Below are 12,130 nucleotides of genomic sequence, written 5' to 3'. Positions count from 1 at the left end.
TTGGAGCAGAAGGCTCAGAATCATCGAGGACGGGTTTACAGGTGTCAGTCTTTGCTGGGGACAAAAGCAGACTTGATGCAGAGACACTAGTTCCCAGAGAGATCCTAGCAGAAGGGATTTTTTCACAACATTATTCCAGGTGAAGTTTCCCTCGTGGGAAGGTGGGAGGTGGCGGCTCTGGGGTGTGTGCTCCCGGCTCTGTCCATCCGCGTCCTTCCTTCCCGCCTCCCGCACCCTCCGGTCTCTTCCCGTTTCCAGCGCGTCGTTCCCGGCTCCGCTGTGGCCCTGCAGCGGAGACCACAAGGCGGGCTCCATGAAAGCGTGGTTGCCTGACCCAGCACGTTCTGTCGCCTTCTCTTACAAGGTCGTCCCCAGCGACCCCTTCTGGGTGCCGACCACCGAGGAGGAGTACCTGCACTTCGGGGAGAAGGCCGACTCCGAGAACCAGGCCCGCAAGTATATGAACGCCGTGCGCAAGAGGAAGGGCCTGTCCGTGGAGGAGAAGATCGTGGAGCACGCGGAGAAGCAGAGGACCCTCAGCAAAAATAAGTGACCGCTGCGCCCGGTGTGGGTGCTGGGACAGCCCGCCGTGCTGCCGTCTCACCGCACGCTCCCTTTCAATAAAGCCGATCCTTAGAAATGTTTTAAAGAGGCGTCGGAGAGCATGTTTCCAGAGTGTGTGTTTGATCGATTCCAGGGTGCGGGGAGACGCTGTTACAGACGACGCGGCGGCGACCTCCGCCCCGAGCAGTCCGCGGCTGATGGGCTTCTCCACGCAGCCCTAGTTCACGGTGGCTTCCCGCATCCCCGCGTACAGTCTCCTCCGTCCCTTGGAAGAGACCACGTGCTCCAGGGGCCACCTGCCTTTTAGCTGGTTGAACCAGGCACGGTCACAGCAACCCTTCCTCCAGTGGGTCCGTCTGGGAAACAGGTGTCCTGTGCGAGTGCTGCCGGCCTCAGCCCTCGGGCTGTGTGTCCCGCACCAGTGACACTTCCCCTGTTCATTGCCCATGGGTGTTAGTGACAGTTAAGCCCCACACCTTTTCTTCAGACAAAAAAAATAATTTCTGTAATTTCCTTGACAGCTTCCTCGTAGTCTTAAGGGACATTAGCTCACGTGACGAGATCATTGCCTTGATTGCAAATATTTTTCTTAAATTGCCTTGGCTATGTCCTTCAGGGAGATTGCCATAGAAGGAGCAAACGCGATTCAGCCAGAAATAGATTTTGTAATTTTTGATGTTGTACGAATAATTTTTATTGCCACTTAAAGGAAGGATTCTTTTTCAAAACTCATAAAATTATCAGGCCAGACTTTTATTTCGAAAGGATTTTAATGTTCCCCCCCCCCAATAAACTAAGTCAATAAACCATGTCTTTATGCTAGTTAGAGATGTTACCTTCAGTCTTCGAGCTCTGGACTAGTCAGGCGAGTCTGGTTGACCCCGACGCTGGAGAAGGCGCGACCAGGTAGTTGACTCTGTTTAAGCCTAGCAGGTGCTGATGTTTGAAGTAACTTGGGAGAGTTGTCCACGCGCTGGCTTATCTTGAAAACTCCGGCGGCGCGGGAAAAGCTGACACATTGATACATCGCATTTGTAAATACCATCATTCCCGCTGCCAGATGTGCTGGGAAGAGGGTTCTTAGACTCTGCCCTCTCCCAGCACGTGTGGCGTGTGATGGAGAGAAGGGGCACAGCCCGGAAGACTGGGAGCTGTTTCGGCAGGTCCTTCAGGCCCCATGGCTGTGCGGGTGCGGGGACAGAGACCGGCCCGGCCAACAGGTCCCCTCCTTTCTCCATGCCTGAGGGGGATGGGCCGGCCAAGGGATAAGCCGAGCTGCCAGGTGAGTCCTCTGTGTGGTTCGTGGGGGGACCCCGGTCTCTGAAAGCCCGTACAGCGGTGTCCCTGTCCCAGTGCCGTGCCCGCACCTGCCTGTGTGGGCGGGTGCCTGTCGCTGTTCTCACTCACGGATGCACTGGTTTCCGGCCCTCGTTTATGTAGAAGGGCCTCTGGGGCCGTGAGGAAGCCCTAAAACCAGGATCCTCACTCCTGGAGGTCCAGAGGCAGCCGTCCTTCTGCTCGGGAGACATCCGCGTAAGCCTCGTCCCTGCCAGCCCTGGAGCCCAGGCGGGCCAAGGGAGGGAAGGCGAGGGGGGCGTGCTGCTCGGGTCCGAGTTTTCAGAGATCTGAGGCAACATACCCAGATCCCATTACGATCTTTGGGGCACGGTCTAAATACACACACACACACACACACACACACACGAGTACTTGATTCTCACACATGTTGGATGGAGCAGGAACGGGGAAGTCCCGCGGGGCCCGGGAGGAGCTGAGTGCACAGCCTGTGGTCCCCGACAGCTGTGTCCCCGGGGCATCACGGGCAGACTCCAGGGACTGTCCCCTGATTGGGGCTGGGGTCACCGGTAGAAGCTGGAGCCTCACGGTGGTAGAGGGGCCATCGGGGCACCTTTATGACATTTATATTCTGTCTCAATGTGTATTTTCTGTGTGTACTCTGTGGCTCAGTTTATGGCTGGCAAGTTTAGAAAAAGAGCTGATTTCAGAAATTAGGTGACCTCGTGCACTTGGAAGTGAGCACCGGGACCTGGTTAGGGAACAGCCCTCCTCTCCCGTCTCCCACCGACCGGTTGAGGCTCAGGGCCCCAGGCAGCTCTTTCCAGAGCCAGAGCCCTCCAGGGAACAGATGATTAAACCGGGGAATTAGAAGCGGTTCCACTGTGAAGCAGTCAAATTAACCCTTGCTTTTTAAGGCAAAATGCGTTTTAAACTTTGAGCTAGGCAAAAACTGGTAAGATTAATAAAAGCCAAGAATTTCGATAGATCCTTAAAGCAAGATCATGAAGACCAACCAAAGCACCAGAACCAGAGCTGGAGGCCACGGAGCCTTTATTTTGATCCCTTCGGTACACAGAGCCAGCAGCCCTGAGAGTGTCTCCTGATGCCCCGGGATTGAGAGGGGAAGGCGCCCACCTGCGTTGTCCCTGCCGCAGACTCAGGAGAGATGGAGGAGCCCCAGCAGGAGGGGGCAAGGGCTTCCCCAGAAGGGTGGAGAGGAGAGGTCACATCTGGGCCTCTCCCTACTTGGACCTTCCTGGCCTGGGGCTGGGCGGAGGCTTGATTGTGAGAAAGGGATGGTGTGTCTTCCAACCCACGTGTCCCCTTCCTCTGGGCCTGGCAATCCTAACAAAGTCCCAGGTGGCCCGGTGGCCATGTTCACCCCACAGGGCCCTCCCCTGGCTCACCTCAGCCCCTCAGGGTAGACACTTGTGGGTTGGGGATTACTTCATTAGCCCGTTGGTTTTGCATGTCCCTGCCCGGTCTCTGGGTCTGGCTGAGATGGTCTTCTACCTTATAATCGAAGTTCTTCAGTCTTTAAAAAAAAAAAAAAAATTTAAAAAATTAAAAATAGAGATGCAATGAAAAAATAGTTGCATCTTTTTTTTTTTCAACGATGAGTTGTACAAAATTTATAGACTGAGTTTCTGCTGTAATAAAATCCTAATGATCATTTCAAAAAAAAAAAATCTTGAGTCTTTCCACATGTGCACGCTGTTATTTTAGGATTGAGATACGAAAGGTCAGAGGAGAGAACCAACCAAAAAGTTTGTTTGATTTGAGAAAGAGCATCGCATCCACGTTCACTCCGGACAGAACCCTGCTCCATGGAGGAAGGAGCTCGGGGCCTTTCAGGCCCAGCAGGAGCCAAAGAAGGGAGGAACCAGCCAGGGGATCTGGGGCACCTATAAATGTGCTTTTAAGGGGCGACGGTTGGATCACACCGGACAGAGTCGTTTGAACAGCAGATTTAGAGGTTTCTTTTTTTATTTGCCCTAATTCTAGGGGGAAAAAAAAACAAAAACTGACCTTATGAGAGGTCCGCTTATGAATGTTTACTCCCCTTCTTTTTTCTTTTTTCAAGTATATCTAGAAAATTCAGAGCTGGGGATGTTTTCTGTTCTGCCCATCCCATGAGATCACAGACAATACACACTTTCCATTTTACATGCTCCCTTTCCCCAAGTCTTTTTATTTTATGAAAACAAGTTCACTTTTGAGAACGTCGCCTGGAGGCGAACTCACGTGGCTGTTGGCAGCAGCGTTGGGGTCCCTTTTTGAGATGAGCACCCTCCCTCCCCACTCCGTCCTTCCAAGTAAATAACGTTTCGCATTTGGGATGGAGTCGGATACAGAAAATGTGGTGCTTCCTGGTCAACTATTTCTCCAAACCCGGCAGAAGCACCCCAAAGTCTGAGACTAAGTCCGGCCTTCGCTCTTTGAGAGCCGGTTCCCTTCCCCCAGAAAAAGTGGATATTGCTGAGGTCATGTGTACGGAGCCCTTGTCCACCCTGCCCGTGGGGAGCTCCCCAGCGGCTCCCCCCGGCCAACACTGCAGAGGCTCCTGGGGGTCTCGCTCAGGCCCCGGGTCAGACCCATGTGCTCTGGCTCCCCAGGCCCCCAGCCCGCTGCCACCATTCCCTGGGCCCCGGCCAGAGCTGTAGAGCTGGATTTTATTTCTTTTCTGTCTTTCCCTCTTTGTGTTGTCCTGTTGGAAAGATCTCAAGGTAGTGGGACTTTATGTCTTGGGGTTTTATGGAGTCGTGAGTAAATCAGCTCCTTGGCACCCAGCTGGCCGCAGGACCAGCCCGTGTCCCCAAGGCCTGGCTTTGGGCTGGGTTCCAATGGCCGTCACCAGTGGACTCAGAATTATTACCTCCTCCTGTTACTCAACCAATCGTGTTTGCTGCCTTCTTGTTATGGTATGTTTCTCCACCAGAAAGTTCCCCAGAGTCCCCTACAAGTAGCTAGGTCTGTTCGCTTCTCATACCCGAGCTACTAAGGAGACACTCCCCCCCCCATTGCTGCCATTATGTTGTGGGCCACCACACTTCCGTGGAGCCCACGCACAGCTGGCCACACCACAGCACCAGCAGGGAAATGACCACCCCGTGGCCACTGCAGACTGAGCGGGACAAGCCGCTCCGAGACGTGGCCCTGCCTGGTTTGGAAGTACGTGCTGGAAGGTACAGTGGGCATACAAGTAGCCCGGGCATCTTTCTAGAAACTTCTCCCACAGAAACATCTGCATGAGGCTGTGGGTAACAGACCCCAAAGGGAGGAATGCCAGCGTCCCTCGTGAAGACCCGGTCACACCAGCGGTGGCTCCAGAGACCAGCAGGGTCACCGACAGCCACCCCCGGACATTTGAAGACCCAAGGTTCTCTACTTCGCCTGAATCCACTTTTATCACATGTCTATAACGTTTTTGTGTGTTGTTCACACTCAGAACAAACCTGGAGATCCAGCCACAGAGCCGCTCCATCTCTCCCTCTATGGCCGTCATTACCCGGTGCCTTTCCTCTCTGCGCTGGGATTTCTATCAAGCTTTTCTGTGGCAGATCCAGTGGGGTTTCCTTTGGTGGTCAGAAAATGGTAATTCCAGGAGCTGAAACAGCTGCTTCTGTTGTCCTGCCCAGTCACTTGGGCCACCGTGGTCTGGTTGCTGGGGGCTTGAGTGGCCCGGTGTCCACAGATAATGGGGGTGCTGGGGAGGGACATGGTTGGTGCTGCATGGAGAGCCTCACAGTCTGAGTGGAACGTTCTAGATCAGCCGTGACCTCGGGTGGGACCAATCTGATGCTGGGTCACCCCAAAGGGCAACCACCAGGTCCATGACCCCCACCGCCCCCCACCGCCCCACACAGCATCTGTTGACGGGAAGGGCCTGGGATGTACCTGTTCCAGGAGCGGGTCTGTTCCAAACCCTGTGTCTGCCCCCACAGGTCAAGGATGTAGACATGATGATGCTGGGGCCCCCGGGAATTTGAACAGGGACTCTGGAGATCAGCGGCAGCTGGAGAGGACTGGAGGGGTAATAGGAGGAGGAGGCGCTGTGAAGTCACCAGGGCTCTGTGCTCAGCTCCTGAGACGGGGGTGGGGAAGGGGGGCAGTCCTCGGGTCTCCTGGGACCCTAGCCACATTTCAGTTCTGCCTCCCCGCGACCTGGCCATGGGGCACACCCAGTCCTGAGACCTGACTGCACAGCGCGGTCCTGTCCTGCTTCCGGGTGCGCCTCTCCTCTGTAGGGAATCCTAAGGGCACGGACTGCTCACCCCCGTATGGAGTGCTCCCAGCCCTGGGGCCCCTGCCCTCCTTTAGCCACAGTGCGCTCTCCAGAAGACAGCCAGTGTGCGCACAATCCGAGCGGCCTTCCCGATGGCAGGCAGGAGGGGGGCGGCAAGGGGAGGCGGGAGGAAGAGAAGCCTCCGACCTGACCCCGAGAGCACGTGGCAACTCCCGGCAGGCTCCACGCCACTCCGAGGGGTCAGAGGAGCACATCTGAGATCCCACAGCTGTAGGTCCCGCTCGGCAGCACACCCCGGGTCCGCCGCACACCCCAGCCCCCTTGCCGGCTTCCCAGAATTGCACACGTGCACCCCATATCCAGTTCCCCACCACCAGCCGCTGCTGACTTGCCAACCGAGCTCCCGGCATCTGCAAGCAAGGGGGGAACTGAGGTGACTTAGCTGCACGTGTCCTGCACGTCTCCTGGTCCAGAGGGATGGGCCGGGCAGACACTGTAACTCAGTAGTGAGGCCCTGGATCGGGGGTTCTCAGAGAGCGAGGCCCACCCCCATCGCCGCAGCCTAGCCCGGGGAGGAGTCAGAAACGTGAATTCTCAGGCTCACCCGAGACCTTCCAAATCAGACCCCGGGAGCGGCCCCCTTCATCTTACCAGCGCTTCTCCCGCACTCTGCGGCTCGAGGACGGCTGCCCCGGACCGTGGCAAGGAAGGGAGAAGCTCTGAGTCCGGGGATCTCCTCTTCAGATGTGTCCCTGGACTAGCCTCCCACGACCCCACCGCAGGCCCGAGTAAACCCCGAAGAAGCTGCCTTGCCTGATCTCTCAGGCCAAGTGGGGGGTGGCGGTGGGGGGCAGTGCGGTCCCTGCCCTCCTGCTGCAAAGGGTGGCACGGGAGGAAGCAAAGACACCTCGCCCCGTGCTGCCCAGAATGCCGCTCGGGCTCAGCACACGGGGCTCTGGAGCACGGCTTCATCGGCACACCGCGGCACGCCCCTCGGAGATGCTCCCAGGGAGCCTCAAGGAAAAATCAGGGACCCCTTTCCAAGAGCCAAGCATCTCGCGCAAGAGGGATCGGAGTCCTGTTCCTCCACGACGGTTTGGCCTCGTTAAGCTCCCTTGGATACAAATCGTACATTTTCCAAGTACAGGCTCTGGGGCACACATGTGCATGCACACGCACACACACGCACACGCACACACACGCACACGTGCACACACGCACACTGATCACTGATTCTTTCACTGGATGCAGCGACCCTCGGTCACCTTCCCTCTGGGTTTTTACATTATTTATGTACCGGAAATATGGGTCTCAGAGCACAGACGCCCTCACACAGTCCTTGGTTCTTCACAGGCGACACGAAAGGAGCCCAGCGACGTTACCGAGCATCGCCGGGCCGGGATTCTTCCTGAGATGGGGGCCTGCCTTTACATAGTACACTTACTCCTTCCCAAGACGATTCAGCATTTTTATGACAATACCAGAAGTTATGGGAATGAATACTATTTTTTGAGCTCCGACCACATGCTGGACCCCATCGGAGCACGTTCTGTGACTGCCCCCGTTAAAGCCCACATGACTCCCAGACAGCGCCTTCTGATGCATGAGGAAACCAGGCCGACTGGCGAAGAGACCTTGCCCAGCCATCACACAGATGTTGGCGCGCAGTGGATTAAATCACGAACCAGAGGGACCTGAGATGTCCCCTCGCCGTGCTCGCCGTGCTCACAACGGTCAGCCACTGGATGTACTCCCCGGTGCTCCGAGGCACGGAGGTGACCAGAGGCGGTGCGGGCACAGATGCTCAGATCCAGAGTGCCCCTGGAGGGGCCTCAGCCATGCACAGCCCAGCCTTGGACCTCCCTTCCCTGCGGGTCATGACTCGAGGACCACCGTGTTTCCCCAAACAGGAAGATGCTGGCCACACCTGCCCCTACTTACAACGTCTCCTCGTCAACTGGAAAACACATGCCCACTTGGAATCAAGCACGGGCCAGCACTACTGACCGTGTCACCATCAGTTTTGCTCTGTTTCTCTCCATCCCCGCAGCTGGACTTTGAAAACTGGAGTAGTTCATCATTCCTGCCGCCGACACTGGCTTTTCCACTCGGCCGTCTCGGAGTTTGGGTGTCCCGGGGCTGAGAGGGCTGGAGGGAGGGCCCGAGGAGGTGGGGGACAGTGGAGGGGACCGAAGGCCGACTGCCGGCCACGGCACAAACGGGCGGACTCCAAACGCTGCAGCTGCCCCAGCTCTCGGCCAGCCGGGGACTCGTTCCAATACTGGCAGCTGCCGTGCACCGAGCCCCGCGGTGCCGGGCGCCGCGCCAAGCACTCTACAACGAGTCCTCCTGAACCACTGAGCATTTACTCTGGGCAGGGCGCTCTGCTGCCTCGCGACCGCTGTCTGCAGCAGGTCCTCGTCTCCCAGATGCGGGGACCTGGACGTGGAGGGATGAAGCCGGCTGCCCGAGCCCCCTCCCCTCCCCCGCCCACAGCAGGCAGAGCTGGGATTCGAACCCAGGCCCCAGACTGCGTGCTCCCGAACACTGCACTAGGCTGCCCCCACCGAGCGAGATACTTACCAGCTACATTTCCATTTACAGGGCTGGGCTAGGGATCCCGGAGCTCAAGCTCCTAAAGGTCGACAGCTAATCGGGGGCGGAACGGAGCCTCAGAGTCAGGGCTGATCCCTGAGTCTCTGCCTCCCCTCCCCACGGTGTATCCACAGGCTGTCCTCCTGGGGGAGCCTAGGAAAGGCTGAGAGCCCCCTCCGGCTGGGTGCACTCACTCAGACCGAGAAGACACACTTCATGTCCTTCATAAGAAACGGTGTTTCCAAGAGAGTTCCCCGGTCTAGCGGCAGTGGACGGACGCGCCCACCCGCTCTGGGATGGGCCCCGTGCGCTCCCGGGCTGGCCCCGAGACCGTGCAGGCTCCCGGGCCCGTTTGCAATGGGAGGGCCCAGCTGGGCGTGTGGTGACGGGGACGGGGGTTCACAGGGTCCGCCTCGCACGCACGCACTCTTGGGTGTGGGGTGGGCTGTGGGGTGTGGGCAGCGGGGAGGGGGGGTGGTCCACTGAGAATGGAGGATTGGGAGGGAGATTCGTTCAGCTGAGAAGCAGGTACTGAGGTCCAGCCATGGCCCAGGTGTGTGGCGGATGCTTAGGAGACGCTGGTGGGGGAAGCAGGGTGTCCCCAGCGCGGGAGGAAGGCGTGCCAGCGGGGGAGGGCAAGTGCCTTCGAGGGAAGGATTTTAGGCTCCAGGCCCTGACCTCCTGGGGGTCAGAAAAGCTTCTACTGAGAAAGGACCTTTGGGCATGGCCAAACCAGGACGGGTGAGCGCTCTGCTCTGAGGGCCACAGGGGCACCCACCCTGCATGCCCCGCCGAGTGAGCAGACCTGCTTGCGCATGACCTCCTGGGTCCCTCAAGCCTCATCCTTCTATTGTCACCCCTTCTCCTCCGTGGGCGGTCTGCCCTCACCGTCCGGCGGGGCAACGAGGGAGGAGGAAGGGGACATCCCACCGGGCCCCCCGAGAGCGCCGGCGGGCGCCATGCTGACGTTTCCGCTTGACTCCAGTGTCTCCTGCGCCGTGGAGCTGGGTGGGCCAGTCCTTGGGGTCTCCTGTCAGTCCCTGCGGTGCTGCCCTCGGGGGGCCAGAGGGAAGGAGGTGACAGCAGCAAGCATGGAGGGGGCCGTTCTAGTTGAGGTCAGTGCTGGGGTTGAGGGGGCAGAGGTCTAGGCCTGCACCGAGGGTGGGGATGGGTGGGAGGGGGAAGGGACGGGGTGGGGTGGACGAGTGGGGGAGGGGGTGCCACTGCGGGGCCTCCAGGAAGGAGTCACGGGCCAGAGCTTCCCGGAGGAAAATGCCCCCCTGGTCCTCTCGGCGACAGTGTTGCTTCCTACCCACACTGAGGCCGGGCTGGGGCACAGACGCCGGGACCCTGGGGCCAGGACAGACCTGGCCAGGCGGCTGCCATGCATCTCCCCCATCAGTGAGCAGGTGCCCCCCAGCCCCTAAGCACCCCTGAAATGCCTGGTTTGAGGTGCTCCCAAAGCTCAACACTCTGAGCTCCTGTACCTGGTTCTGGAGCGTTTCTGGCTCTTTAAACCGGTCGCTTGTGTCAGACCTAGAACAGAAGTCCTGCGCCGAGGGTGGTGTCAGCCCCCGGGGCACACTCGCAGACACCACTGGCGTCCCACGGGGATGCGCCTGTTGTTCCGCAGCCGGCAGCTCACAGCGCAGACCCCACAGCGAAGGAGTTTCTGGTCCCCAGCGGGGGCCTGTGAACCAGGTCCTTTTTGTCCCAAGGCAATGTGAAAACCACAAAACTCCCATCAAGATGCACAGACAAAAAATGCTCACAGGCACAGCCCGCTCAGCTGTCCGCCCCTGCCCATTCCCCAAGCAGTGTGGGGACACGCGCCCATGCGCATGGTGGTCCAGAGCGCAGGAAGGACTTTACTGCCCCAGTGGATGGCTTTTCCAGGATCGCCCCAGGGCTGCTCCTGGGACTGGCCGGGGGCAGTGCCGTCCCGAGTGGGGACAGGGTTCTCCCGGCAGGCTCGGGATCCTTTAGAGAAAGAAAATACTTTCCCTGTGGCTCATAGATCTGCTCCTCTGGGGTGTGAGCTGTGGCCTGTCCATGTGGCTTCCTTGGGCTTCTGGAATGTACGGGGGGCCGGAGGCCATGCGGCTACCCATTCCTGGCCGCACACGGCCGGCCAGAGCGAGGCAGCTCTGAGGAAGGCCCAGGGCTGCAGAGATGTGAACAGAAGGCGTCTGGCTCTCTCCCTGATCCACGTTGGTAAACATATGGTCTGAATTATGACATTTGAGATGGTTTTCAAAACACGCTGCTCCGTGTGAGCACTTTGATTGGATCCTGGGCCCAGGGGACCGAGCCCAGGAGACATTTTGGAGACTTCTGGGGCAATCTGAGTGCAGCCTGAGTCGAAGTTGATAAAGAAATCGGGGTTCATCCTGAGAGCTATGCTAACAGTATTTTGGTTCCCCAGAGCAGAGCTGGGTCCTTATTTTCTAGCGACGCAAACAAGTATCTGTCTCTAAGTTGGGGTGATATCTGTAGTTGTCTTATCATCTGTCTTATCATCTTATCATATGTCTTATCATCTTATCATCCACATGGAGGCAGGTGTTGGGCAAGGAGCCCCCAAGATAAGTGTACACTTACAAGCAAACAAGATGATAAGGGCTAGAGAAGAAGGTATGGAAGAGGGGCAAGTGACTGAGCCAGGAAGACCTATAGAGCCAAGTTTGAGAAGAGGAGGGAGGATGTGCAAAGGCCCTGAGGCTCAGCTGGAGGAAGTGCAGCAGCATGGGGAGGCCAGTGTGGCTGCTCTGACGGAAGATGGGAAAGGGAACAGGAGAGGAAGATAGAGTGGCAGGTGAGGATGCTTGGTACCTGGGCTGCTTCAGCGGCCGTCTCCAGGGCACGGTGATTAGCTCAGGTTGTTTTCCGTGCTAACGGCTGACTTGCCCCACCGCAGCTCTCCACTTTCTGCATGGCTTCTGGGAGTCAGATGCACCTTCTACGTGACCCCTCCTGCAATGTGCCCTGTGTGGCCTTTCCAGGCCAGGTCCCTGCGTCTCACCCGGAGGTTCTTATGCTCTCGCTCTCTGGTCACCTGCTGGCCAAGGGAGAGCCGGGCAGCCCCATCTCCGGGCTCGGCTCTCCCTTCCCGCACGGAGCCTGTGTGTCTACTCCGTGTGACTGTTCCAGGTCAACATGAAGGGCTCCCTGCAAGGAAGACTCTTCCCAGAGTCACAACCCAAAGGCAGGGCGCTGGCCTCGGCCCACTTCCCAGCGACCCTCACCACCGCATCCTGAGGAGGCCAGGACACAGGGGTCCGAGCCACTGCTTCTCCTCCCCTGTCTCTCTTCCTTCCCTGGCCCATCGAGAGGAAATAGCCGGAGTTCCGTTTCCTCTTCCTGTCTAGAGGAGTTTCCTGGTCCCTGCCCAGGCCCTAAACCCCACGGGGCATCTAGGGCTGTTTT

The 12,130-nt window shown here is 58.1% G+C and overlaps 1 protein-coding gene across 1 annotated transcript in view; it reads left to right on the top strand.

Annotated features, from left to right (window-relative positions):
• EFL1 (elongation factor like GTPase 1) overlaps positions 1–1,391 on the top strand; it is a 115,483-nt gene extending 114,092 nt beyond the window's left edge. Inside the window, exon 20 of the mRNA XM_032341953.1 lies at positions 365–1,391. Coding sequence (XP_032197844.1) covers positions 365–553 — 189 coding nt within the window. The 3' untranslated portion in view covers positions 554–1,391. The remainder of the gene's footprint in view (positions 1–364) is intronic.
• Positions 1,392–12,130: the final 10,739 nt, after the last annotated feature.

Source organism: Mustela erminea, chromosome 5 (assembly GCF_009829155.1).
Source record: "Mustela erminea isolate mMusErm1 chromosome 5, mMusErm1.Pri, whole genome shotgun sequence".
Lineage (NCBI taxonomy): Eukaryota > Metazoa > Chordata > Mammalia > Carnivora > Mustelidae > Mustela > Mustela erminea.
The sequence above is the reverse complement of the archived record's forward strand: the minus strand, read 5'-3'. Positions and strand labels throughout refer to the sequence as shown.